The sequence below is a fragment of the Diceros bicornis genome, unplaced genomic scaffold (assembly GCF_020826845.1).
Source record: "Diceros bicornis minor isolate mBicDic1 unplaced genomic scaffold, mDicBic1.mat.cur scaffold_301_multi, whole genome shotgun sequence".
Taxonomy (NCBI): Eukaryota; Metazoa; Chordata; class Mammalia; order Perissodactyla; family Rhinocerotidae; genus Diceros; species Diceros bicornis.
The window spans coordinates 185,849-211,695 of NW_026691174.1; the positions used below are offsets into that span (position 1 = coordinate 185,849).

Genomic DNA, 25,847 nt, shown 5'->3' on the forward strand with positions numbered 1-25,847 from the left:
CAGGCCTGGGCGGGGCCGTGGCCCGCTGGGCGGAGGGGGGGGGTGGACAGAGGCGGGGGCGCCCCCCACCCCCTTTCTAGCTTCCCGCCACTGTGGCGGCCAATCACCAGGCAGGCGCCCGCCCCCGGCGCGGCCTCCCGCGGCCCCGCAACTCCCAAACGCCGAGTTTTCGCGGGAAAAAAATCAGAGCAGCTGGCAGCGCGGCGGGCAGTGGTGGCCGTCCGGGCGCTCCGGGTCGCACGCACGTCCGCGCGGGGTCCGGGCCACGCACGCGGCTCCATCGCCATCCCCAGCCGGGCCAGGCGCGCAGGCAGGCGAGTGCATCGGGGCGGCCGGAGAGGTGAGCGGCCGGGCGGATCGGGCCGGGGGCACCCGGTGCACCGGGCGCGGAGACTTTGCACAACTTTCCGGGGCGGCCCGGGACGCGCGGCCAGCAGGGGCGCACGCGCCCCCCGCCCCGGGGCTGCCCTGCACGCGTCTCGGGTCTGCCCCCGGCCGGCCGGCCCCTGGGAGTCCTCCCCGCGCCCCGGGGCTGGGGCCGCGGAGAGCCGATCGTCGCCGCCGCCCCGCGGGGGTCGCGCCGGCCGGGTGGGGGAGGGCCCGGCGCGCCGCGGGGGAGGATGTCAGGCTCCGCGCCTGCGCGCGGGGCGCCCCGCGATTCAATTGTCGCGCCCGAGCCCGATTTCGCGCGCCCTTCGTTCCCCGGGCGCGTCTGGGCCAATGGGGAGCGAGCGGGGCGGGGCGGCCCGGCGCGGCGCAGCCAATCAGCGAGGCGGCCCAAGTGCAGGGGCGGGACTTGGCGCGCGGGGCCCCGGCCGGTCCCGGCGGAGGGGGTGGGCGTGGGCGCGCCGGCGTGGCCCGCGCGGGCGGGCGGGAGCACAAGAGGGGCGCCGGGCCGGGGTCGGGGGCCGGGGCGGGCGAGCCGGCGTCGGGGCGGCCGCGGGGCCGAGGTGAGTGGGGCGGCGCGCGCGGGGGCGGCCGGGACGGGGCGGCCGGTTGCCATGGCCACCGCGGGGCCGGCCGTGTCGCGCACGCGCGCGGGGGCCCCGGGGGTCGGGGGCTCGCGGGTCCCGGGTGGGGTCCCTCCCGTCCGGGCCCGCTTGATTGAGTTCCCCGGGACTTCTGAAGTTGCAAGCCGCGCGGGACTGTTAGGTTTCCCCCTGGCTTCAGTATTAATCCAGGAGGGAGGGAATGAATGAATGAATGAATGAACAAACAAAGTCGGCCCTTCCTGGTTTGGCTGTGTCCTCCTCGCTCCTCTGGACATTGGGGTTTTTTAAAACCCTGTGAAAGGCGAGGGGGGTTGGACTGAGCGGTCCAAGATGCCTTTCGCTCTCCCCTGATTTCCTCCTGCTCTTTAATACTGCACCGGTGCTCGTCCTTAATGCATTAACTCGTTAATTACTCTGCCAGGCCCTGGGCCAGCTCTGGCAATCGATGAGGAGGAGGGTGCTGGGAGGGCGTTCCCGGAGTTTCCTGGTGTCCCCAGGCTGGACAAAAGCACGAGTGACCTGAGAACGGCACAGCCTGGCAGCGGCAGAACTGACTGAGGGGTCCCCTCTCTCCCCCTCCAGCACCAGCAGGCACCATGTGGATCCAGGTTCGCACCATGGACGGGAAGGTGACCCACACCGTGGACTCGCTGTCCCGGCTGACCAAGGTAGAGGAGCTGAGGAGGAAGATCCAGGAGCTGTTTCACGTGGAGCCCGGCCTGCAGAGGCTGTTCTACAGGGGCAAGCAGGTAAACCCGCCCTGCAGGCCGCCCGCCCGCCCGCCACCTTTGTTCTTGCCTCGTCCAGGCGCCACATGTCCACTGCTCCCCCCTCGTCCTGTCCCGCTGCACGTCTCCACAGAAACCTCCAGTGCTGAGCCAGGAACAAAGGCTCACTCGCAGGCTGACACACCGGGCGGGCAGCCGGCACCCGAGGCACCCACGTCTGTAGCGTTTGGGCTCTGTAACTCCCTTCTTTATGTTTGAAGCTCCCCTCAGAATAATTTCTAGAAAAAGAAGTTGGAGGTGGCGGACAGGGCTGATGCGTTTCAAAGAAGAGCTCAGAATCGGTTATACACTAGGACGCAAGAGACCGGTTTTTCTTTGAAACACACAGCGATGGCCCGCAGCCTGCGCCTAGTTAGCCTTAGCCCCTGCAGGCTCTGGCTTCTAGAAATTTGGATCAGCGTATTCAGAGGCCGGAGATGGTGTTGGCTGATCAGAGATTTCCGCCACTCTGGGCCTGTTCTCCAGCGGGGCTGCCCCGGGAACGGGGGGCTTCGGCTTTCCGCGGGGTCTGCTGGCCCTCTCCTGTCTCCTTTCCTTGCGCTCTCTCCCCGGCCCCTGGTTTGAGCCGTTTAAAATGGCCACCCCTGCTGTCTCAGCTGCCCACGTTTGGGATGCTTTCTTCAGTGGCACGGAGGGGTTTCCATTTTTGTCGGTGTCTTTGGGGGGGACGGTGGGACCTACTGCGAGTGGGATTTCCAAGGTGGGGTACAATGGTAAGGCAGAGAGTGTCGCCCCTGTCTGCTGGGCCCGTCCTGGAGTTGGTGGCCTGTAGGGACAGCGGAGAAGAGACGACTGGATTAAAAAGTCTTCAGTTGGGCTGTGTGTGTGCCCGACTTCGTTGTTGTCGCATTTTGGACTGGAGACTGCCGCCATCTGGTGTCTAGATTGGAAAGTAAACGCCCCGCGCCGGGCCAGGATTTTTGGGGGCTGGGAGGATCCTGTGCGCTTACCCGAAAAGAGAGCTGATGATTAATTTCTCGGGCTCGTGGTGCCCTTGGAGAACTTGAGCCTCTTCCTGTGAGAGCGACGATGACTTGAATGTCTTAAGAATCTGAGTGTCCCCGCCCCGCCTGGGGAGGGGAAGCCAGCCCGCGGACTTGGGGATTTGACTGTGCATTCGCGGGCGAGCTGAGAAAAAGCCGGGGTGCTGTCTTTCTCCCGCCTCCTCCGACGGTGGCTCATTTTCGTGGCATCCAGACTGATGTTGATTTGCCACTCAGTCTGTCTGTTCAGCAGAAGGCCCTTCCGCGGTTTCTGGAAACCTCTGGCGTGTGGCTGCTGAACGGTTTTCGGCATAGTGCAGAGGCGGGTGGGATCAGGTTCAAGGGAGCGATCATTTTTGAGCGCCAGCTATGTGCCAGGCGCTGTGTGTTTTAATTTTTACATTTCAAACGCAGAAAAGTTGCAAGAGCCACGAACACTTTAACGTCACCCCGTAGATTTTTACCAGCAACGTTCTGCGTATTCGCTTTACCACGTAGCATTCTTTTTGTCCTCTGTCCGTCCACCGATCCGTCTTATTTTGGGGATACACTTCAAAGTCAGTTACAGGCACTAGTTCACGTCACCCTAAGACGCCTCAGCGTGCCCGTCCTTAACTAGAGTTCAATATTTGTTTGTGGTTCTTGTTTCTTTTTAGGTAAAACTTGTGTGTAGTGAGAGAGACACAGCTTAAGCGGAGTAGTTGGCATTTTGACAAGCGTCTACACCCGCGTAACCGATCCCTTGTCTTCCTTCATTTGTAGCGTAGTGTTTGGTCCACGTAAAAGTCTTCGTAGCATCTGTGTCAGTTATCAAGCGTGGTGATGACAGGAACACCGATGCGCGTTAGACGCATCCATCGTGCCTTCAGTCGTCAGGATGTTGGTGATCAGAGACAATGTGGCTTTGATAGTTCTCGGAAGGTCCCGTCTTCCCGTGTAACCTCTGTAACTGCCGCGCATTCTCCCTCCCGGTGCTCCTTCCCGCTCGGCGGCTTTGTGAGGGAATGCGGAGTCGTTTCTGTCTTTCTGTCTTCCGGTAAGGAAGCCAGGCCTCAGAGCGTGATGCAATTTCCTCAAGGTTGCTCGGCCGCCCGGGGGTGTGGACAGTGCCGGGAGGGTGGGGGACGAAGGCACACAGCAGCAGCCGCAGCTCCGAGCCAGTCAAGTCTGCAAACAGACCTGGCTCATGGCAGTAGAAAGCAGCGCCGTTTCCAGCGGGTGCAAGAGAGCGGTTGTTTTTCCAGAATGTTCTAGAATGTTCATGATCTTTTTTTTTTTTTTTTTTTCCTCCTCCCTTTTTAAAGAAACGGCATTGCAGTCCCGGGTCTGCAGTGAGGTCGGCTGAGACGCTAAAGCAGAACACAGTTGAGTCTTTCTTCAGGATATGGGAGGGTTTCGTGGCTGGCTTGTTTAGGCTGAATAGGTTGGCGGTTATGTCGCTTGATTGGCGGAAATGCAGAGACGAATGGGGGAAGGGACTTCGGGCGGCAGGCCCAGCCTGGGCAAGGGCGACAGGCATCTGGCGCCTTTTTTTTTTGGCTGCCCATAAAGATAACAATAGCTGTCATTTGTGGTGCCTTTAACACCCAGGTACAATGCTTTGCACTTGACATAGTCTTGTCCAGTGGCCTGGTCCGCTGGCTCTGGCCGGTGACTCTGTCTGTGATTTCACGCCAGCCCCCGCGGGCTAATTGTGGACTCGCCACGTCCTGGCATGGCGAGAATTGGGGGGGGGGGGTGGGTAACGGACGGGAAGGGCTGAGCCCGTGCCTGGCTCAGTGAAGACTCGATAGATCAGCTCGGAGTCTCCCCCTCAGCACGGCTGACATTGGGGCCAGATCATTCGGGGGGGGGGGTGTCCTGGGCACCATGGGGGGTTGAGTAGCATCCCTGGCCCCACCCACTCGATGCCAGGAGCTCCCCCACAGATGTCCTCAAACATCACCAGTGTCCCCTGGGGGGCACAGTCGCTTCTAGTTGAGAACTACTAATTTAGTAGACGGTTTACTTTAGGAAGACAGCTCAAGAGGCTGTGTTGACGTCAGTCGGAAAGATCAGTTGAGATGGTGGCCTTGCGAGGATCGCTCGGGTCACAGTGCCCCCCCCCACAACGTCCCTGCTGCATTGGCCTTTTCTGAACGCCGACCGTGTTGTCCCGAAGGGCAGGGTCGGACGGCAGATACGACGGCCCCCTCTCAGAGTCCCGTCCTTCAGGCTGCATGAGGGAGGGTCCCCTTCCCTGGAGAGCTCCCAGCTGGGGGGCGCGCCCTCCAAGCCAGGGGTCAGCAAACCCTCTCTGCAAAGGGCCTGATAGTAAACAGTTGTCTCCGTGGGGACAGCTCGGCTCTGCCACCAGAGCTGGAGAGCGGCCATAGACGGGGCGCAAATGAATGGGCCTGTCCCACGCGAGTCCCCATAAAACTTTATTTACGGAACAGCTGTAGTCCAGAACCGTCACGCTGGCTGTGGGGTGTGACTTATACCCCGAGCTTCCATCTGGCCTCTTGGGCGTGTGCTTCCAGGTTTTACTGTTAGGAACGGCGTTGCTGTGGAATGTGCTGGAACAGGTCCCCCGGGGCACTGTGTTGCAAGAGTTTTTCCGGGGCAGGAGCGCTCACGCTGGTCTCAGGGCCCCTTTCCACCCTCCAAAGCGGTGGGGGGACCCCGGAGAGCTTTTGTGGCTGTGGATGGTGTTGTTTTTCTTGTATTAGAAATCGAAAGCCGAGGAGATTCCAGCCTGAGGGGACACGTGTGCACGTCCCTTTGGGTGTCAGAACCGTCGTGTCATCTCACGTCATGTAGGATCTGGGGTCTCCTCTGTACCTCCGTGAGCCCGTGAGAGTGAAGATGACAGGTGACATCGTGGTGTCATTGTGACAATAGTTTGAGCCTCGTGGACCCCAAAATGGCACTCCAGGGCGTATTCTTAGCTGTGGCCCTGCAGGGTCAAAGGGCAGAGTTCAGTGGTCACTCTTTGTGTGTGTGTGTGACAGGTTGGGGATGTGAGGGAGGGGTCGTACTGTGCACTCGGCCCCCCCGGAGGGAAGTTGTATCCCCTGTGCCACGTCGGCGATCCTGCTCCGTGCGTTTTCCCCTCGTCTCTCTGTCCGTCTGTCTGGCCGGCCTGCACCTCCGGGTGCTGCAGAGGCTGGAGGCTGAGGCGGGAAGGTGGGGGGCCGGGCCGCACCCCCGGAGAGAGAGCCAGCGTGGTTTTCTCTTCCTTTTTGTCCTGCCCGCCCAGCCCGTCGGGCCCTCATAAGCGCCCCCTTCCCCTCGGCTGTTGGTCCATCGTGGTCCAGGGCGCACACCGCCCTCCCTGAGCCCCCCGTGTCCCCGGTTCCTGTCCCCTCCACCTCTCGCTGAAATTGCTGCCTCTCAGCCGACCCAGGAACCCCACTCGCAAACCCAGTGGCGTTCATTTCCTGCCTCTGCGCCGCGCTGAGCACCCTGAGAAGCTTCCCCTGAGATGTCACAGGAGCAGAGAGCGGCAGAAACAGCGGGCACGGCGGGCTCGTCGTCCCAGTTTCCAAAAGGAGCCGTTGTGCTTGCTTGTCACGTCGTATGTGTGTTGATGTAGCTTTCACACGATGTGCATGGTGCAAAATTCCAGATGTCCAGAAAGCATACTCGGATTCAAAAACAGAAAGAGATGTAATTGCAATGCCGTGGGCACTTGTGCATTTAGGCCTGAATCTGCTGGACGGGGTATCTGCCCCAAACTGTAGGCAATCTAAGGGATTTTCAGCGGAAATTTTGGTTTTGTAGGATTTTAACATCAGGTTTCATTTTAATGTTAGAACCTCTGGCATTAGATGCAGGTCACTGTCATTTAGGTTTTATGTCTTTTATTAATGTTCATAGCCTCTGATGGAATTTTAGGATCTCGATCACGAACCCAGACTTAGAATGTTCCGTCACCACACAGAGAACACATTAGCGTGGGGCAGCCCTGGCCCAGCCTCTCCGCCTGTGGTTCCTGAAGGTTCGTGCACAGCTTTGGGCAAGCGCGATGTGGGGAGAGGGGCCCGCGACACACACCTTCTCGCCGTAGCAAACAGTTGTGCAAGCTGCTCTCTGCTGACCACGGGGCCCTTCTGGAAAGTTCCAGAAGCAGCCAGACCAGCTCGTGAGTTACATTCTGGAGGCGGAGCCCCGGGCCGGCCTGGTCCAGCCTGCATGCCCCTTCCCTGCCCACGGCCTGCCCTGTCTGAGCCTTGTTCTGGGCCCTTCCACCAGGGGGCACACCAGCCTGGCTTTCTGCCCTGCTGTGGACGCCTGGGGCTTGATGGGGGGAGGTGTTGTGGGTAGAAAACACCAGGAGAGAGGAGCATGGGGGGCTGCAGCCCACTCCCCCACTGTTGCATCAGGCTCCACCGGAACCCGCATCAGGATTCCTCCTGCCACGGTCGTCCTGGCCACACCAGCCGTGGCCCCCGGGCCGGTCCCGACCCTCGCTTCCCCTCACCCTCAGCACCCCCAGCTCCGTTCTGGGGCGTCTTGCCTCCTCCCTTAGCTCTGTCCCTCTCCCCAGCCCGGCCTCCACCCCCGTGTCCCTCCCGGCCCCTGCCCCTGCCCTGCCCGTCTGTGGTCCAGGTGGCTCCGTGTCTCCTGTCCCCTGAAACCATCCTCATGTCCCTCGATGTGCTTGGGCGTCTGCTTCAGCTGTCACGCGCAGCTGTGTGACGTTCCTTTGTACGAATAAGCCACAGTTTGCTTGCAAATATGTTGCCGTGAACATAGTGTGAACACCGGTGTGCGTGTCCTTCAGGCGCACGGGTGACAGTCTCTCTGGCTCTGTGGTCCTCTCTGGGGGCAATTCTGCCCCACTGGGGACACTTGGGTGTCTGGGGACATTTGTGGTTGTCACAACTGGGGGTGTTCCTGGCATCCACTGGGTAGAGGCTGGGGGTACTGCCCAGTGCCCCACAGAGCCCAGGACAGTCCCCCACAGAGAGTGACCCGGCCCTGAGTGTCCACAGTGCTGAGGGGGGTCTGCCTGGCCGTGGAGGTGCCGGACCCCAGGGTGCGGGCGTCTTGTTCATCCTTCTTAAGGCCATTTGGCTTGCCCTCCGCTGCCCTCCCTGTCACCGTTACACTGGGGACACTTGTCTCTCTCCATGTTTGTAAATCAGTCAACTTCACTTTTTAGGGCAGTTTTAGGTTCGCAGCAAAATGAAGAGGAAGAGACAGACATTTCCCGTATACCCCCTCCCCCACGTGCTCGGCCGCCCCCATTATCCACTCCCCCCACGGAGGGTGCGTTTATTACCATCGATGAACCTACATGGACACATCATCGTCATCCAGAGCTGACATGAGGGGTCACTCCTGGCGTTGTACGTTCTGTGGGTTTGGACAGACGTAGAATGCCACGGATCCACCATCGTGGGATCACACAGAATAGTGTCACTGCCCTGAAAATCCTCTGTGTTCTGCCTGTTCATCCCGCCCTCCCCCCCGTCGCAACCTCTCATCTACTTACTGTCTCCATAGTTTTGCCTTTTCCAGAATGTCCTAGAGTTGGAATCATATGTGTGGAACCTTTCCAGATTGACTTCTCTCCTTTTTTTTTTTTTAAAAAAAACAGCTTTATTGAGAGATCAGTCACACGCTGTATAATTCACCCATTTAAAGTATGCAATGCAGTGGTTTTCGGTATATTCAGAGATTTGCAACCATTACCGTTGTCTAATTCCAGAACATTCCATCACCCGAAAAGAAACCCATCCCTGTTAGCAGTCACTCCTCAGCTCCCGACAAATGTGAACCCACTTCCTGTCTGTGGATGTGCCTGTTCTGGACATTTCACATCAGTGGACTCACACCACGTGGCCTTTTGTGTCTGGTTCTCTCACTGAGCATCGTGTGTTCAGGGTCCATCCACGGTGTGGGTCTGTCAGTGCTTCACTCTTCTTCATGTCTGCATCGTATTCCAGTGTGTGGATGGACCACATTGTGTGGATCCATCATCCATCACTGGACACTTGGGTTGTTTCCACCCTCAGGCTACTGTGAACATACGTATACAGGTTGGCTTCTCTCTTCCTTCCCATCCGTGTCACCTCGGTGGTATCACGGCTGTCCTGTCTTGGCCCCATGTTGGCGGGCTGGCGCCGTGTCTCATCCTCCCGGGCCTCCCATGGTCCCCAGGCACATCAGGGCCTCTCCTGTTGCTGGGTGAACAGGTGGATTGGCCCTGGATGTCCAGGGCGGGATTCAGAGGGCCCTGGGAGCCCCCGAAGCTGTAGACGAGTGTCGGATGCGTTGTTCTGGGGGTGAGGGGTCATCATCCGCCAGATTCTCAGGTTTGTGATGAGTAGACTGCTGTGAAGGACCTTGGACCCTGGAACCTGCCTTCCCTGTGACCCCGGGGCTGTTTGTGTATTCATGGTAGCCAGCCCTTTGAACCACCCTGTGAACTGCCAATTTTCGTAAAAATTGGGAAGGAGGGAAAGTTGATCTTTTGTGTATCTGTCCCTCTCTCTTCTCCCTGTTCTTCAGGGGGCTGCTTCTGAACCAGGGCGTTCTGCCCCCAGGGGACACGGGGCTGTGTCTGGGGACGTCTGTGGCTGTCACACGGGGGAGCTCCTGGCATCCAGTGGGTGGGGCCAGGGATGCTACTCAGCCCCCCACAGTGCCCAGGACACCTCCCACAGAGAATGACCTGGCCCCCATGTCTGCGGTGCTGAGGGCAAAGACCTGCCTTGGGGGCATCTGGGTAGAACAAAATGCCCTTGAGGGTCCTTGTGGGTGCTGGTGGGGGGCCGTGGCACAGTTTCTAGTAAAAGATGACCCCTCGGCCTTCTGTGCATAGGGATGCGGCTCAGAAGACAGACTCCGCCTACGCCTGCCGGGTCTCACCCGGGGGTGCCGATCGGGGGTGCTGATCGTGACTGTGGGTGGACTCGGGGATAAAGGCGTTGACAGAGAGGGGTGGAGTTAATGGATCAGAGAGGCTGCCTAGGAGATGAGATCAGAGCTGGAGCCTTATGGAGGAAGCTCATGAGCATCGGTGGGGGGATGTCTCCTTGGGTTCCCGTGGACCAGGGGTCTGCCCCCCGGCACTGGGGACATCAGCCCGGGTCACTCTCTGTGGGGCCGTCCTGGGCGCTGTGGGGGGTTGAGCAGCATCCCTGACCCCACCCACTCGATGCCAGGAGCTCCCCCCCCATCGTGACAACCACCAATGTCCCCAGACATGGCCCCGTGTCCCTGGGGGCAGGATCACCCTTGATTGAGCACCAGTGATAAAGGCAACGCACGTTCACATAAAGTATTAAGGAAACCTTCTCTGACCCCCGATGCGTGTCCACCACATGGCGGGGTCATGCTGTGTGCTCACCATGTGACCCCAGGCGTCCTTGTTCAAGAGGGTCTGGGGACACCGTGTGCACCCCCAGGAGTGGACAGGCCGTATCAGCCCACAGTCTGTTCTAGATCGTGCCCTTCGTGAAGGCAGAGGGAGGCCTCTGCTCACGGCGTGTCCCGCACTCAATGTCTGTCCCTGAGTGACCTTTGTCCCGCTGTGTCTGCAGATGGAGGACGGCCACACCCTCTTCGACTACGACGTTCGCCTCAACGACACCATCCAGCTCCTGGTCCGGCAGAGCCTCGTGCTCCCGCCCAGCGGCGGCGGCAGCAAGGAGCGGGACTCCGAGCTCTCCGACACGGACTCCGGCTGCTGCCTGGGCCAGAGCGAATCAGACAAGTCCTCCAACAGCGGCGAGGCGGACGCGAAGGCGAGCTTGGCGGACGAGGACGCGTGGGACGAGACCGAGCTGGGCCTCTACAAGGTGAGGCTCCCGCGGAGGGTTGGGATTGGCCGTGCCCCCCGCCTGGCCGGCCTCTGCACCCCCGGGGAGCACTCCCCACGCCCCTCCATCATCGCTCACCCCCCAGCCGCAAGCTCATGAGGTCAGGCCGGGTCCCCTCCGTCGCTGTGGCTGGGCACCCTGGTCCTGCCGTGAAACTCCCCTGAATGTTCCTTGGCGGGAACACACAGTTCCCCAGAGATTCCTTCCTGATCCCTAAAGCAGAATCCCGTGTCCCGGGCTGCAGTGTCTTCTGTGGCCCTTACAGTGCCTGTAAAAGTTCTGAATTCACTGCCACCCTCTAAGAGCATGAAATTCCACATAAGGAAAGTTTCTCTTGAAAAGTGGTTTGTTCTGGCCTCCCTGGGCCGCATGACAGGCGATTCTGCCCCCAGGGGACATGTGGCAACATCTGGGGACATGTGTGGTTGTCACACTGGGGGTGGTTCTGGCATTGGGTGGGCGGGGGCCAGGGATGTTACTCAGCCCCCCACAGTGCAGAAAGCCTCTCATAGGCACCGTATAGGTGGGTTTGCACCCTAGTCCTAAAGCCCTCAGTGCCCCAGAACCACACCAGGCTCTTGGCAGCTCTGCTGATCACGTGCTCCTTCCCCGGGTCGATGAGAGAGTGTTCCTTTCCCCTCAGGTCAACGAGTACGTCGATGCTCGGGACACCAACATGGGGGCGTGGTTCGAGGCGCAGATTGTCAGGGTGACGAGGAAGGCGCCGTCCCAGGACGAGCCCTGCAGCTCCACCGCCAGCTCGACGCCGGAAGAAGACGTGGTTTATCACGTGAAATACGACGAGTGAGTCATGGTGGGTGGGCAGGTTGGGGGACCTGGGGCGTTGGCTCTGTCTGTCTGGGACCCAGAGTTCGGGACTGCCTTGGGGACAGTGATCAGGATTCGGGGGCCCCCACCCCTATTGTTCGGTTGTATTTTTTTCATACCACACATCACCGTATGAAACCTCGTTATGTGTTTGTAATCTGTCGCCTACTAGAACTCACAAGTATCTATTGAGTGCTTACCGTGTGCCGGGCCTGTGAACGCAGAGGGTGTCTTACTCAGCATCCCATCCTGGGGGGGCTGAAACGTCAGACGTTTATTCTCTCACAGTCCTGGAGGCTGGAAGTCCAAGTTCAAGGTGTCAGCAGGGTTGGTTCCTGGTGAGGGCTCTCTGCCTGGCTTGTAGATGGCCGCCTTCTCACCGTGTCCTCACGTGACCTCTCCTCTGTGTGCACGCAGAAAGAGAGAGGGCTCTGGTGTCTCTTCCTCTTATGGGGACACCAGTCCCATCAGATTAGGGCCCCAGCCTGTGACCTCATTTAACCTTGCTTGCCTCCCTAAAGGCCCTCTCTCCAAATGCAGTCATGTTGGGGGTTAGGGCTTCAATATATGAATTTGAGGGGGGACACAATTCAGTCCGTAGCAGAGGGCAAGCTTGTCCAACCGCAAGGAACTCACATTCTAGGGTGCACAGGCCCTTCATCTGATTCTCTGCTGGGTCCCTCCTGTCTACACCAGTTTCTGGCACATCCTCATGCTTAGCTCTGTAAAAGTGACTGAAGTAATCAGATGAGTGAATCACAGTAAGTGCAAGATTTCCGTCCTTTTCGTTAGGGGTTGCAAACTCGGCCCTCGGGCCAAATCCGGCCCACCGCACGTCTTTGTAAATAAAACTTTATCCAGACACATCAATGTCCACTCGTTTACATATTGTCTGTGACTACTTTCTTGGTAATAGCAGACTTGAGTATTCATACAAAGACCTTCCAGCTCAGAAAGCCGAAAATATTTGCTATCTGGCCCTTTACTGGAAAAGTTTGGCAACCCTTGTTCTTGCTGATTTACTAGCAAAAATAACGAGCGCCAAGCGATACAGCTGGTCTTAATAGATTTAGGATTGTCCCCCTCACAGTTGAGGTTTAACTTTGTTGTTGATAGAATACTTTTAGCCCAATTATTTTATGCCTTTTTTGAGGCTGGTGGAATATTCTTGCGTATCCAGAATAATGACTGTCTATTGTATCCTAATATTCAGTGTATTATATTTACATAAACGAAATAACATACGTCCCTCTACAAAAATCACTTTTTTAATACGTGCATGTGGAAAAAGTTTAAGTTTTTTCCTCCCCAGATTTCCTTCTGGATTAATTTCCTAGGGCGGCCGTAACTAAGTGCCACAGACTGGCTGGCTTATGATGAGAGCTTATGCTCTCACACTTCTGGAGGCCAGGGGTCCAAAGTCGAGGTGTCGGCAGGGCCGTGATCCTTCCGTAGGGGAGCATCCTTCCTGCCTCTTGCAGCCTCTGGTGGTGGCCCACGGTCCGCGGCTCGTGGCGGCATCCCTCCAGTGTCTGTCCCTCTTCACGTGTCTTTGTCCTCTCTGTGTGTGCGTCTCAGTCCGTCTTCTCAGAAGAGCACCTGTCACTGGATTTGGGGCCTACTCTGCTCCAGTGCGACCTCATCTTAACTTGATTACACCTGCAGAGACCCTGTTTCCACATAAGGTCCCCTTCCCAGGTACAGGGGGTTAGGACTCCAGCATATCTTTTTGGGGACACATTCCAAGCCATGACACTGTCCATATTGGAACGTGTCTTCCATACCTGAGTATTTTTGATGCCAGCAAATGAGATAATCAGGGAGGGGACTTGATGAGCAGCTGTGATGGGAGTGACCCAACCCCGGGTCGTGTGCGTCCTTTTCTGCCTCGACTTCCCTCTCCCGTGGAGGGAGTGAAGTCGATGGGACCGCAGGGTCTGAGGATGGGCTTTTCTTTCCTCCAGCTACCCGGAGAACGGAGTGGTCCAGATGAGCCCCCGGGACGTCCGGGCTCGCGCCCGCACCGTCCTCAAGTGGCAGGAGCTGGAGACGGGCCAGGTGGTCATGCTTAACTACAATCCCGACAACCCCAAGGAGCGAGGCTTCTGGTACGACGCGGAGATCGTGCGGAAGCGTGAGACGCGGACGGTGCGGGAGCTGTACGCCAACGTCCGGCTCGGGTGAGTGAGGCGGCGGGCCCTGGCGAGGCCCTGGGCCTCCACCTGGCCTTCCTGCCTCCCCTCTGGGGCTCCACTCCTCCCTGCTGGCCGCTGGTGATCTTTCTGCTCTGACCACGTTATGGTCCTGCCCAGGGAGCCCCAACAGACCGAGATGTCAGGCTTCCTTCTCTTTTATTTGTTGTTTTAGATTTGCCAAATAGGTAATACGTTCAAATGTGTCAAAATCCAGAAAGTACCAAACGCCGCTCAGTGAATATTCTCCGTCCTCCTCTGTCCCCTGGTCACCCAGTTCTCCTTTCCGGAGACATCACTCTTTCCGTCACCTTCCAGGGACGTTGTGTGCATAAACATGCACATAAATAAACACAGCACACACATGGGGTGCGCTCCACATTGGGGATCAGCAGACCGCAGTCCACAGGTCAGATTTGGCCCTCTGCCTGTTTGGGCAAATAGAGTTTTCTTGGCACACAGCCACGCCCATCTGGTTATCAATTGTCTGTGGCTGCTTCAGAGTGACAAGGGCAGAGTTGAGGAGTTGGGAGAGGGACCATGTGGCCTGCAAAGCTGAGAATATTTGTTGTCTGGCCCTTTGCGGAAAATCTTTGCCAAGTGCTGTTCTCCCTTCTGTGTGTATGTGTATTAAAGTGTAAATAATAGAAAACTTACCATCTTAACCATTGCTCAGTGTACAGTTCAGTGGCATTATGTACATTCACACTGTTGTGCAACCATTGCCACTATCCGATTTCCAGAACTTTCTCACCTTCCCAAACAGAAACTCTGTCCCCATTAAACACTGACTCCCCGTCCCCTCCCCCAGCCCCTGGCCCCACCATCCACTTTCTGTCTCTGTGGCTGTGACTCCTCTAGGGGCTTCCTGTGAGGGGACCACACAGTGTCTGTCCTTCTGTGTCTGGCTCACGTCACTGAGCGTCATGTCCTCAAGATTCATCCGTGTTGTAGCAGGTGTCAGAATTTTCTTCCTTTTTGTGGCTGAATAATAATTCTGCTGTACGTATCATGTATATATACACGAATATCTGGGCAACAGTGTTCTAAGCACAGGCCCAGCAAGTGCAGAGGTCCTGGGGCAGGGCCCTGCCTGGTGCATTTGTGGCCTAGCAGGGAGGGTAGTGGGCTGGAGTAGAGGGAGGGAGGAGTTGAGACTGGAAGCCTCCACGCATCTGGGCATTGAGAACAGATGCATGGAGTAACATGCATCTTGAGGTAACAACTTAGACTACTGATGTGAGATTTTCCTCTTTTCTAATGTAAGCATTTAGTGCTATGAATTTCCCTCTCAGCGCCGCCTTACCTGCCTTTCACGTATCTTTGTTGTGCTCTATTTTTCTTTTTATTCAGTTCTGTTTTTTTTTTTTCCTTTGAGACTTCCTCTTTGGCTCCTGGCTTATTTAGGAGCGTTGTGTTTAATTCCCAAGCGTTTAGAGATTTTCACATTGTCTTTCTGTTACTGATTTCTAATTTGACTTTATTATGGTCAAGGAACATAATCTATATATTGATTACGTTCTTTCTAAATTTGTTGAGGTTTGCTCTACGGCCCAGGACAGGGTCTGTCTTGGTGAATATTCCATGGTTGCTTGAAAAAAAAAGGTATATTTTGTTGTTGGGTAGAATGTCCTATTTATATCAGTTAGAGCCTGTTGGTTGATTGTGTTGTTCACATCTTCTGATTGCTGGTTTTCTGTCTAGACTTCTGTCTGTTGCTGAGGAGATATCGCAGTGCCCAGGTGTAACCGTGGATTTGTCTCTTTCTCTCTTCAACTTCATAATTGTGAGGCTCTGTCGTTCGCTGTGTACACATTTAGGAGAGTTCAGTTTTCCTGGTCGAATAATCCTTTTATCATTATAATGTCCCTCTCTGTCTCTAATAATTTTGTCATGACGACTACTTTATCTGAGATGTGGGTCTGTGTGTATTGACAGTCAGCCTTTTTTTTCTTTTGTAAGTCAATATTTACAAGATGTATCTTTTTTTCTCCTTTTACTTCTGACCTATATAGTTGAATTTGAAGTGAGTTTCTTGTAAACAGCATGTAATTGGGTCATTTGTTTTTTTAATCCACTCTGCCAGACTTTGCCTTTTAATTGGCATATTTAGGCCATTTACATTTAAGGTCATTATTGGTATGTTAGGGCTTAAGTCTGCCATTTTATTATTTTTTTTCTATTTGTTTCCTGTTTCTCTTTTTCTGTCTTTCCTGTGGGTTACTTAAACATTTTTTGGGATTCTGTCTTGGTTTATTTATAGCTGTGAGTGTATTGCCCTGTGTAGTTTCTGAGTGGTTTCTCTGGATTTTACCATACAAATGTGTGGCATTCTGGTGTCAGTGTTACCACTTTGAATGAAGTGTGGGAACCTTTCTTCTGTTTAGGTCCCTTAACTCTCACTTATTGAATATCAGATGGCATTATGATTTATTTATTTATTTATTTATTTTTGCTGAGGAAGACTGGCCCTGGGCTGACATCTGCGCCCATCTTCCTCCACTTTATATGGGACGCCGCCACAGCATGGCTTGACAAGTGGTGCGTTGGTGCACGCCCGGGATCCGAACCTGTGAACCCCGGGCCGCCGCAGCGGAGCGCGAGCACTTAACCGCTTGCGCCACCAGGCCAGCCCCTCACTTTTATTTTTTAACCATTTGTTTGAGCAGGATCTAAGTAATGTCCATAGATTTCATTTAGATCGATATATATCTTTGAAACCTCTTTTATCTTTAGGTCTCCTGTCTTTTTCTTTTTTTCTCCTTTTCCTTAACAATGTATTTGTGGAGGAGGCAGATTCTACACAACCAGGCCTCCTCCACAAATAAATTGTTTGCCGTCTGCATCCTCCTGGTGTGATTTCCTGAGTTCCTCTGTCCCCGGGTTTTCTATGAACTGGCAGATGGATCTGCACCTGCACCGTCTTGTTCCACAGCCACCTGTGCTGCTGGGTTCTTGACATGTGCCCAGTACATGTTGAGACGTGCAGGGAAGAATACACACCAGATTTCGAAGACTTAGTGCCGAAAAGGAACGCAAGATAGCTCATTCACAATTCCTTAATATTCATTACATGCTGAAATAATATTTTGGGTACAGTGGGTTACATAAAATATTCAAATCGATTCCGTCTGTTTCTGCTTTTTGAATACGGTTACTAGAGAACATAGAATTACACATGTGGTGCGTGTTTGTGGCTCGCATTCGATTTCCACCAGACGTTGCCGCCGCAGATGTCGGATTGATCCCTGGGCGTCATGTTAACTTAAAGGAGCTTTTGTGTTTTGATGTAGGCAAATTGAATTCACCTTTCTGGTTTCGGCACATGGGGTCTTGTTTTGTCGGCCTTGCTGCCTGAAGGTTAGATCTTATTCTCTCCAATGTGTCGCGTAACGGAACTCTGGTTTATATCCTGTTTTCATCTTGTTTCTGGTTTAGCAGGACTTGAGTTGGCAAAGGGGGTAAAGCACAAGGCCCGGAGAAGCCTCTTATCTGGTGTAATTAGGACCAGAGGTGTTCACGTGCTCTGAGAACGTGTTAGGTGGCAAAGTCCCCTCTGAGACACCGGGTGGGGCCGGCCTTCCGGAACGTTCTAACGGCTTGTCTCTCACAGGGATAATTCTCTCAACGACTGTCGGATCATCTTCGTGGACGAAGTTTTCAAGATCGAGCGCCCGGGCGAGGGGAGCCCCGTGGTCGACAACCCGCTGAGAAGTGAGTTCTGATTCTGCCCGTTGGGGTCCCCCACGTCGGGCGTGGGGGGTCTCCTGCCCTGTCTCTGCTGGGCCGGCCCTGCCTGAGCTGACCCTGGCCCCCCGTGTCCAGGGAAGAGCGGGCCCTCCTGTAAACACTGCAAGGACGATGAGAGCAAGACGTGCCGGGTGTGCGCCTGTCACCTGTGCGGGGGCAAGCAGGACCCCGATAAGCAGCTCCTGTGTGACGAGTGCGACATGGCCTTCCACATATACTGCCTCTGCCCGCCCCTCAGCAGCATCCCCAAGGAGGACGAGTGGTGAGTGGACGCCCCGGAGACGGGCTCGGGTCAGGGGCTGCGTGGCGCCAGGAAAGGAGGCTGACACAAGGGCAGTAACACAAGTGGGACGAGGGAGCCTTCCTGTGCCCACGTGTGGCCCAGGCCTCAGGTGACCACAGGGAAGGGGACTGGGCAGGTCGGAAGGGAGAGCCGGGCATCCCCGCTCCCCAAAGAGCATCCTCTTGGCCACGACACTCTTGGCGCTCGTACCGGTAACCGCCAACGTGGATAGGAAGGTCGTGATGCACTCGGCTCTGGTCTGAGGACCCTGACCTGCTAACAGAGTTGTCACGACAACTCAGAGGTGGCTGTTGTCCACATCTGCCTTGTGGAGATGGGGAAACTGAGTCACGGCAGTGAGAAGGTGCCCACACCCAGCCGGGTTCACCCTCACGGTTGGGAGGCGCCGTGACATTCCCAGTGGGAGACGGGGCAACGTCTGCTGTCCAGTAGACTGTTCAGTGACGGTGGACGTGTTCTCGCTCTGCGCTGTCCACTGTGGTCGCCACTTGCCACACGTCACTACAGGGCACTTGGACGTGGCACGTATGACGAGGAACTGGATTTCTCATTTAATTTTAATGAATTTATGGGGCCGCCCCGGGGGCGTAGCGGTTAAGTGCGCGCTCTCTGCTGTGGCGGCCCGGGGTTTGCAGGTTCGGATCCCTGGGTGTGGACCAATGCACTGCTTATCAAGCCATGCTGCGGCGGCGTCCCATATAAAGTAGAGGAAGATGGGCACAGAAGTTAGCCCAGGGCCAATCTTCCTCAGCATTAAAAAATTAATGAATTTAAGTTTAAATACCCTCCCTGCTTCCCATCTTGGACAGCACAGGATGGCAGGAGCATGAAGGAACCGGAGCGCGGGGCCAGGGGGAGCGGGGTGGGCCAAGGACAGGAGGTGACGTCCCCGTTGTCACAGGTACTGCCCCGAGTGTCGGAATGACGCCAGCGAGGTGGTGCTGGCGGGAGAGAAGCTGAAAGAGAGTAAGAAGAAGGCGAAGATGGCGTCGGCCACATCGTCCTCACAGCGGGACTGGGGCAAGGTGAGGGGGGCCCCGCGCCTGTGCCCCCGGCCTCCTGCCCCCCCGTAAGCGCTGACACCATCCTCTCTCTGTTTCTGGAATGGACAGGGCATGGCGTGCGTGGGGCGCACCAAGGAGTGCACCATCGTCCCGTCCAACCACTACGGACCCATCCCCGGGATCCCTGTGGGCACCATGTGGAGGTTCCGAGTCCAGGTACCTGAAAATGTCCGGGGGCTCCTCCAGAAGCCTCTCCACCCGGGCGAGGGTCGCCCCTCGAGCGGGTGGCAGGGCTGGAATTCACACCAGCTCCTTTTTGTGTGGGGCGAGCGCGTTCGATGAAGTCAGGCCGCCGGCTTGAAGGCGGCAGGGAGGAGGTGGGTTGGGGTTTTCTGTAGCAGCCAGTCCGGAAGGTGCCATTTATCTCTCGGCGGTTTCCGCAGGTCAGCGAGTCGGGGGTCCATCGGCCTCACGTGGCGGGCATCCACGGCCGGAGCAACGACGGGGCGTACTCCCTGGTCCTGGCCGGGGGCTATGAGGACGACGTGGTGAGTGCGGGGCCTGTCTTATTTATTTTTTAATTGTGGTAAATACACGAAATATACAGTTTACTATCTTCACCATTTTAACGGCACAGCTCAGCGACATTAAGCGCATTCACGTTGTTGTGCAGCCATCCCCACCAGCCGTCTCCAGAACCTTCCATCTTTCCAAACTGAGACTCTGTCCCCATGAAGCACTGACTCCCATCCCCTCCCCCAGCCCCTGGCCCCACCATCCACTTTCTGTCTCTGTGGCTGTGACTCCTCTGGGGGCCTCCTGTGAGGGGGTCACACAGTGTCTGTCCTTCTGTGTCTGGCTCATGTCACCGAGCGTCATGTCCTCAAGTCCATCCACGTTGGAGCAGGTGTCAGGATGTCCTTCCTTTTCAAGGCTGAGTAATATTCCAGCGTGTGGATGGACATGTGTTTTTCCATTCATCCATCTGTGGACATTTTGTTTGTTTCCGTGTTTTAGCCATTATGAATCACGTGTGCAAATATCTCTTCAAGATCCTGTTTTCAGTTCTTTTGGGTCTATACCGAGAAGTAGGGTTGCTGGATCTACGGTAGTTCTTTTGAAGTTTTTGAGGAACCTCCCTGTTTCCCACAGCGGCTGCACCATTCTAATTCCCACCCACCGTGCACAGGGCTCCAATTTCTCCCCCGCCTCGCCGTCGCTTGTTACCGTCTGTTTCTTTGACAGCTGACACGCTAATGGGTGTGTGTGGGTTTGTTTTCAGTGGGGTCTCTCTCCCCTGCGTGGAGGCTTCAGCCTGCTCTTCTCTGTTTCAGGACAACGGGAATTCTTTCACCTACACAGGTAGTGGTGGTCGAGATCTTTCCGGCAACAAGCGGACTGCGGAACAGTCTTGTGATCAGAAGCTCACCAACACCAACAGGTTGGCAGAAACTGGCTTTCTTGTTTCTTTACCAGCATGCTTGTGGCTCGTCCTCTGGTGGTTACCCAGCGGGGAGGGGGGTCCTTTCTCTGTCTGCCAAAGGCTTGTGAGTCATTCGGGTGCATTAAGCAGACTTTCTCCCTGAAGGCCCAGGTAATAAATGTCTTCGGCTTTGCGGGCCGCATAGTCTCTGCTGCAGCCTTTTAACTCTGCCGTCATAGCACGGAGGCAGCCACAGAGCGTATGTAAATGAATGAGCATGGCTGTGTGCTAATAAAACTTTATTTGTAAAACCAAGCAGTGGGCCGGAGTTTGCTGACCCCCGATTGCAGGATGGACAAGGGCTTTAAGCATAAAAAGCATCATAAAGCCCAAAGGAAAAGACAGAGATTTGATGACCTACGTATTATAAATCGTGTCAAGAAAACCCGTCAGTAAAATGAGAAGCAGATGGCTGTTTGGGGGAAAAGTCTGCAACGAACATGACACATCATGGTTATGTCCTTATATGTAAAGAGCGGTGGCAAATCAATAAAAACAAATAGAAGCAAAGAACTTGGAAATCACTCGCAAAAGAAAAGGAAATCTCCAAACACCATGAGAAATTGTTTAGTTTTAGTAATCAAAGAAATACAAATTGAAACACTGGTGAGATACTATTCATTTCCCCCGTAAAATTGGCCAAAAATTCTAAAATACGTAGAAATGCCGAGTCGTGGACTAGTGTTCCACTGTTGGCAGAAATACAAATTGGTGCCATCTTTCCAGAAAGCTCTTTGCCTGTGTGTATGAAGAGCATTGAAATTTTCTTACTCGTGACCTTACAATTCTGCTTTGAAAGTGTGTTTATGAGAGACAGGGAGGTGAAAATTCCAGGTGTCGTAATATTTATCATACTGTTATGTAAAACAGGAAAATATCAGGAACTAAATGTCTATTTTATAAAGAGGGAGGGTTTATCGTACGTTTATTTGTCTAGTGGCATAGGTTAATTTAAGTAGCTATTAAAAATCCTGTTTTCAGAAAACCTCAGGAGCTAACATTAAGTGGTAATATTCTGGACCCAAGGGGCCAGCCCGGTGGCTTAGCAGTTAAGTGTGCACGTTCTGCTTTGGCGGCCTGGGGTTCTCATGTTCGGATCCCGGGTGCGGACCTACACACTGCTCATCAAGCCATGCTGTGGCGGCGTCCCACATATAAAGTAGAGGAAGAGGGGCACGGATGTTAGCTCAGGGCCAATCTTCCTCAGCAAAAAAAAAAAAAATCTGGACACAAGACTAAGAAATGCGTCCTTTAAAAGGCGCTGTTTGTCCGTGGAGAACAGCTGCGTGGTGGTGGCTCTTGCACACGAGGAAGAGGCACCCTTGCACCAGAGTGCAGAGCCTGACCCCCGGTCCCCTGCCCCAGGCCCTGTGCCCTGTGTGGGACAGACCCGTCCCCGGGCCCATGTTTGCACATCTCCTTGTTTTCACTTGGTGGCATCTTCCCCACATGGTGTGTCAGTGTCTTGTGGCTCCAGTAACAGGATCCCACACGCTGGGAGGTTTAAAGCAACAGGAATTGATTGTGGCCCAATTCTGGAGGCCCGCGGTGGGCAGCGCCGGCACCCTCTGAAACCCCGGGAGGGCCCTTCCCGCCTCCTCCAGCGCGTGGTCCCCGCTCTCCCCGCAGGGCGCTGGCTCTCAACTGCAGTGCCCCCATCAACGACCGCAAAGGGGCCGAGGCCAAGGACTGGCGGTCGGGGAAGCCGGTGCGCGTGGTGCGCAACGTGAAGGGCCGGAAGCACAGCAAGTACGCGCCCACCGAGGGCAACCGCTACGACGGCATCTACAAGGTGGGCGCCCCGCCCCGCGCGCCCCGGGTCCCGCGGTCCCCCACGTCCCTGACACGGTGTCCGCTCCCGCAGGTCGTGCGGTACTGGCCGGAGAAGGGGAAGTCCGGCTTCCTGGTGTGGCGCTACCTCCTGCGGAGGGACGACACGGAGCCCGGGCCCTGGACCAGGGAGGGCAAGGACCGGATCAAGAAGCTAGGGCTCACCATGCAGGTGCGCCCCTGGGCGGCCCGGCGCCTCATTCCTCCGCGGCCCGGGCCCCCCGCCGTCCTGCCCTCAGCCTCGTCTTTCTGGCCGGTCCCTGGGCATCGTGGCGGGAGAGGGCCCAGGGAGCACTGGGCAGTGAGCAGCCAGCCAAAGCTCTCCCCGCTGCTCTCGTCCGAAACGCTTCCCAGGCGCAGGGCTGGCCGCGCCTGCAGACGCGTCGGCCGGCGGCTCCCGGGGGCGGGCGAGTGTCCGCGTGTGGGCGCACAGTCCCCGAGTCGGGAGCCGGGCTTCCTGATGGGGCTGTTAGGAGAGGAGCGGGTCCGACGTAGATCTGCAATCTGGTCTCGCCTCTGCTGTGGCCCCTCTCCTCTCTCGATTGCTTCTCTCTGCTCCTCACCCCTGCGCCCTCCACAGAAGCAGAAAGCAACCACCCGAGCACGGGGACGCAGAGGCAGAGAGGCTAGATGTACAGATAAGGGTCCCTCCCCGCAGCCCCTCGCCTCTTTACGGCAGCACAATCTTCCATCTTCCCAGGTTTCCCCCAGTGTGGGAAGACGGCTGTTGTGCACCATAATTATGGTGTTTTCTGCGCCTTACGGGGGCTGGCTTTACAGCTGATAGCGCGTGCTGGGGCTATTTAAGGCATCTTAATTGCTGTTGAGAGTCAGTCCGCGCCCACCCCCTGGGGTCACGAAGAGTTGTCTTTTGAACATAATGTTCGTGTCACAGGGAATTCCAGAAGCTGAGGAACAGGGGGAAAAAATAGCCTTGGGACTGAAACAGCAGTGTCCAGTGGGAGTAGGACGTTTAGTTATGACTTAAGTCTTCATTGCAACTTAGCGTGGCTGAAGAAGCTCAAAGATTTCTCCATGTGACGTTGGAGAGTCAGACAGGCTCGTAGGTGGGGTTACAGTCAAACGAGGCCTGTGAGGACCAGTGGAGCCCAGGATGCCTCAAAATCAGTTGTCGAGCTAAGGCCCTGGGGCCACTTATCTGTAAATGAAGTTCTCTTGGGGCCCCGTCTGGCTCCTTCATCCACGTAGGGGCTGTGGCTGCTTTAGGGCCACGGCAGAGCTGTGTCCCCACCAAGCTGCGAGTATTGACCACCTGGCCCCTCGTGGGGAAAAGTTTTTTGCATACCCCTAATCAAAATCGTAAAGATAAGACTGTCTGGTTTGCTGGGTCGGATGCTCAGCATTTCGCATCAGGCTCCGCAGTTAAGTGGCGGCCTCTGAGCTGAGCTCGGAGTCGGGTAGAAAGAGTTGAAGAGTCTGGGGCCTGAGTGGGCGGCACGGTGAGGTGAGGGTAGGAGGGAGGCTGCGGGGGAGCCGGGGGCCCCCCAGGAGGACCCCGCTCCAGCCCGCTCCTCACGCCGGGTCTCGGCCCCTCGCACGCAGTACCCGGAGGGCTACCTGGAGGCGCTGGCCCGGAAGGAGAAGGACAACAGCAAGCAGGAGGCGGGGGTGGAGGAGCCGCCGGAGGAGGAGGAGGGCTTCACGTCCCCCCGGAAGGGCAAGCGGAAGAGCAAGTCGGCAGGTGGGTGTCTCCGCGCCGGCCGTGCGGGCGCTCGGGGCCGGCTCTCACCGCTCTGCTCCGTCCCAGGTGGCAAGAACGGCGCCGGGTCCCCGCGAGGCACCCCCAAGAAAACCAGGGTGGAGCCCTACAGCCTCACGGCCCAGCAGAACAGCCTCATCAAGGAAGACAGGAGCAACGCGAAGCTGTGGGCTGAGATCCTGAAGGCCCTCAAAGACGGCCCGGTGAGCCCCCCACTCGTGCTCTTCGTGTTTTAAAATTGTGAAAGAGAGAGAACGTGAAGTTCACCATCTTCACCATTTTAAGTGCACAGCTCAGAGGCATGAAGCACATTCACACGGTTGTGCAACCATCCCCACCATCCGTCTCCAGAACTTTCCATTTTCCCAGACTGAGACTCTGTCCCCAGGAAACACTGACTCCCGTCCCCTCCCCCAACCCCTGGCCCCACCATCCACTTTCTGTCTCTGTGGATGTGACTCCTCTAGGGACCTCCTGTGAGGGGGTCACACAGTGTCTGTCCTTCTGTGTCTGGTTCACGTCACTGAGCGTCATGTCCTCGGGGTCCATCCATGTTGGAGTAGGTGTCAGAATCGCTTTCCTTTTCAGGGCTGAGTAATATTCCAGCGTGTGGATGGACCACATTGTGTGTATCCATCATCCATCTACAGACACTTGGGGTGTTTCCACCTTTTGGGCTGCTGTGAACACGGGTGTGCAAACATCTCTTCGAGACCTTGCTTTCACTTCTCTTAGGCATAGACCCAGAAGTGGGATTGCTGGGTCTGTGGTCTTTCTGTGTTCAGGTTTTGAGGAACCACTAAACCAGGGCTGTCCTTTTGTGATCCTGAGTGGGGTCACTGTCACTGGGTGGCTCAGTCTTCTCTGGCCACCGTCCCCGCCTGGTGGGGTCTGGCTCTCCTTGGCTCACTCTGAGTTAAACCCAAACCCTCGAGCCCTGGCTGATCTGCCCGTTACTGCCCACGCTCTCTCCTTATGGACTCTTCCTGGTCACCCCCTCACAGGGCCTCTGCCTGGAGCGCCTCCCCCCCCAGCCCTCCTGCCTGTCTACCCCGTGTCAGTTCCTTGTGGCTCCTGTAGCCGTGAGTCTTTAGGGGCTACAATCCAGGTGTGGGCAGGGCTGGTCCTCTGGAGGCTCTGGGGAGAAGCGTCTCCTGCCTTTTCCAGCTTCTAGAGGCCTCGTCCTGGGCTCGGGGCCCCTTCCTCCGTCTGCACAGCCAGCAGCGCAGCGTCTCCCGTCTCTCTCTGCCTCTCACCCTCCTCCTCCCTCTGCTGAGGACCCTGTGATGCCACTGGGCCCCCCGGGGATGCAGGATCGTCCCCTATCTCGGGGGCCTTAACCCATCTGCAAAGTCCCTTTCGCCGTGGAAGGTGCTGTGTACATAGCTGCCCAGATTAGGACTCAGACATCTTGGGGGCTCTGTGATTCAGCTGGCCCCCGTCCTTCTGGTCACCTTCTCCGTGGTGCGTTCTCCGGCTGCCTGTGCTTGGGGTGGCCCTCCCTGGCTCCCTGCTGTCCTCGCCAGCCCTGCTGTGACAGTTCCGTCTTTACCTGTCTTTGTCTCCCCCCTGGGCTCCAAGCTCCGAGAGGGCAGGGGTTCCTTCTGTTTCCTCCTCTGCTGGAGCCTGGTGCCTGAGTGGCACACAGGAGGCTCAGCGCCTGTTCATTGAAGGATCGATATCCGCGCCCCGAGAGAACGGCTGATCAGGCGCCGTCTAGACCCCGAGCCTGGCTGTGCCCTGCGCTGGCTAGTCACGGCCGGGACCCTGGCCGACTCTCTTCTAGAACACCTTCAGATGAGGTCACATCGGCTCCTGCCTGCTGGGGTGGGGGCGGGGATGCAGGAGGAGACCCAGGACAGGTGCTGAGCAGGGAGCCGCCGTTTCCAGAGGGTTCCACCGGGGCGGCCGTCATCCTGGCGGATGGAGCCCTGCCGGCCTGACGTGCGCTCTTCTCCAGTTTCAGAAATTCCTGAGTAAGGTGGAGGAGACCTTCCAGTGTATTTGCTGCCAGGAGCTGGTGTTCCGCCCGATCACGACCGTGTGCCAGCACAACGTGTGCAAGGTGAGAGGCTTGGCTGTGGGAAGGTTCCGGAAGGATGATCTGACCTCCCGCTGCTGTGCACCCACCACTGCTGCCATGGGCGTGTTGGCTTGGC

General features: G+C 56.5%; 1 protein-coding gene across 1 annotated transcript in view; it reads left to right on the forward strand.

Annotated features, from left to right (window-relative positions):
• Positions 1-242: 242 nt before the first annotated feature.
• Positions 243-25,847, forward strand: part of UHRF1 (ubiquitin like with PHD and ring finger domains 1) — a 30,370-nt gene continuing 4,765 nt past the window's right edge. Inside the window, exons 1-16 of the mRNA XM_058537357.1 lie at positions 243-340; positions 1,575-1,741; positions 10,299-10,556; positions 11,221-11,381; positions 13,370-13,585; positions 17,211-17,311; positions 17,423-17,609; positions 18,553-18,676; positions 18,764-18,871; positions 19,099-19,203; positions 19,990-20,096; positions 21,768-21,930; positions 22,003-22,140; positions 23,532-23,670; positions 23,737-23,891; positions 25,649-25,753. Coding sequence (XP_058393340.1) covers positions 1,589-1,741; positions 10,299-10,556; positions 11,221-11,381; positions 13,370-13,585; positions 17,211-17,311; positions 17,423-17,609; positions 18,553-18,676; positions 18,764-18,871; positions 19,099-19,203; positions 19,990-20,096; positions 21,768-21,930; positions 22,003-22,140; positions 23,532-23,670; positions 23,737-23,891; positions 25,649-25,753 — 2,220 coding nt within the window. The 5' untranslated portion in view covers positions 243-340; positions 1,575-1,588. The remainder of the gene's footprint in view (positions 341-1,574; positions 1,742-10,298; positions 10,557-11,220; positions 11,382-13,369; positions 13,586-17,210; positions 17,312-17,422; positions 17,610-18,552; positions 18,677-18,763; positions 18,872-19,098; positions 19,204-19,989; positions 20,097-21,767; positions 21,931-22,002; positions 22,141-23,531; positions 23,671-23,736; positions 23,892-25,648; positions 25,754-25,847) is intronic.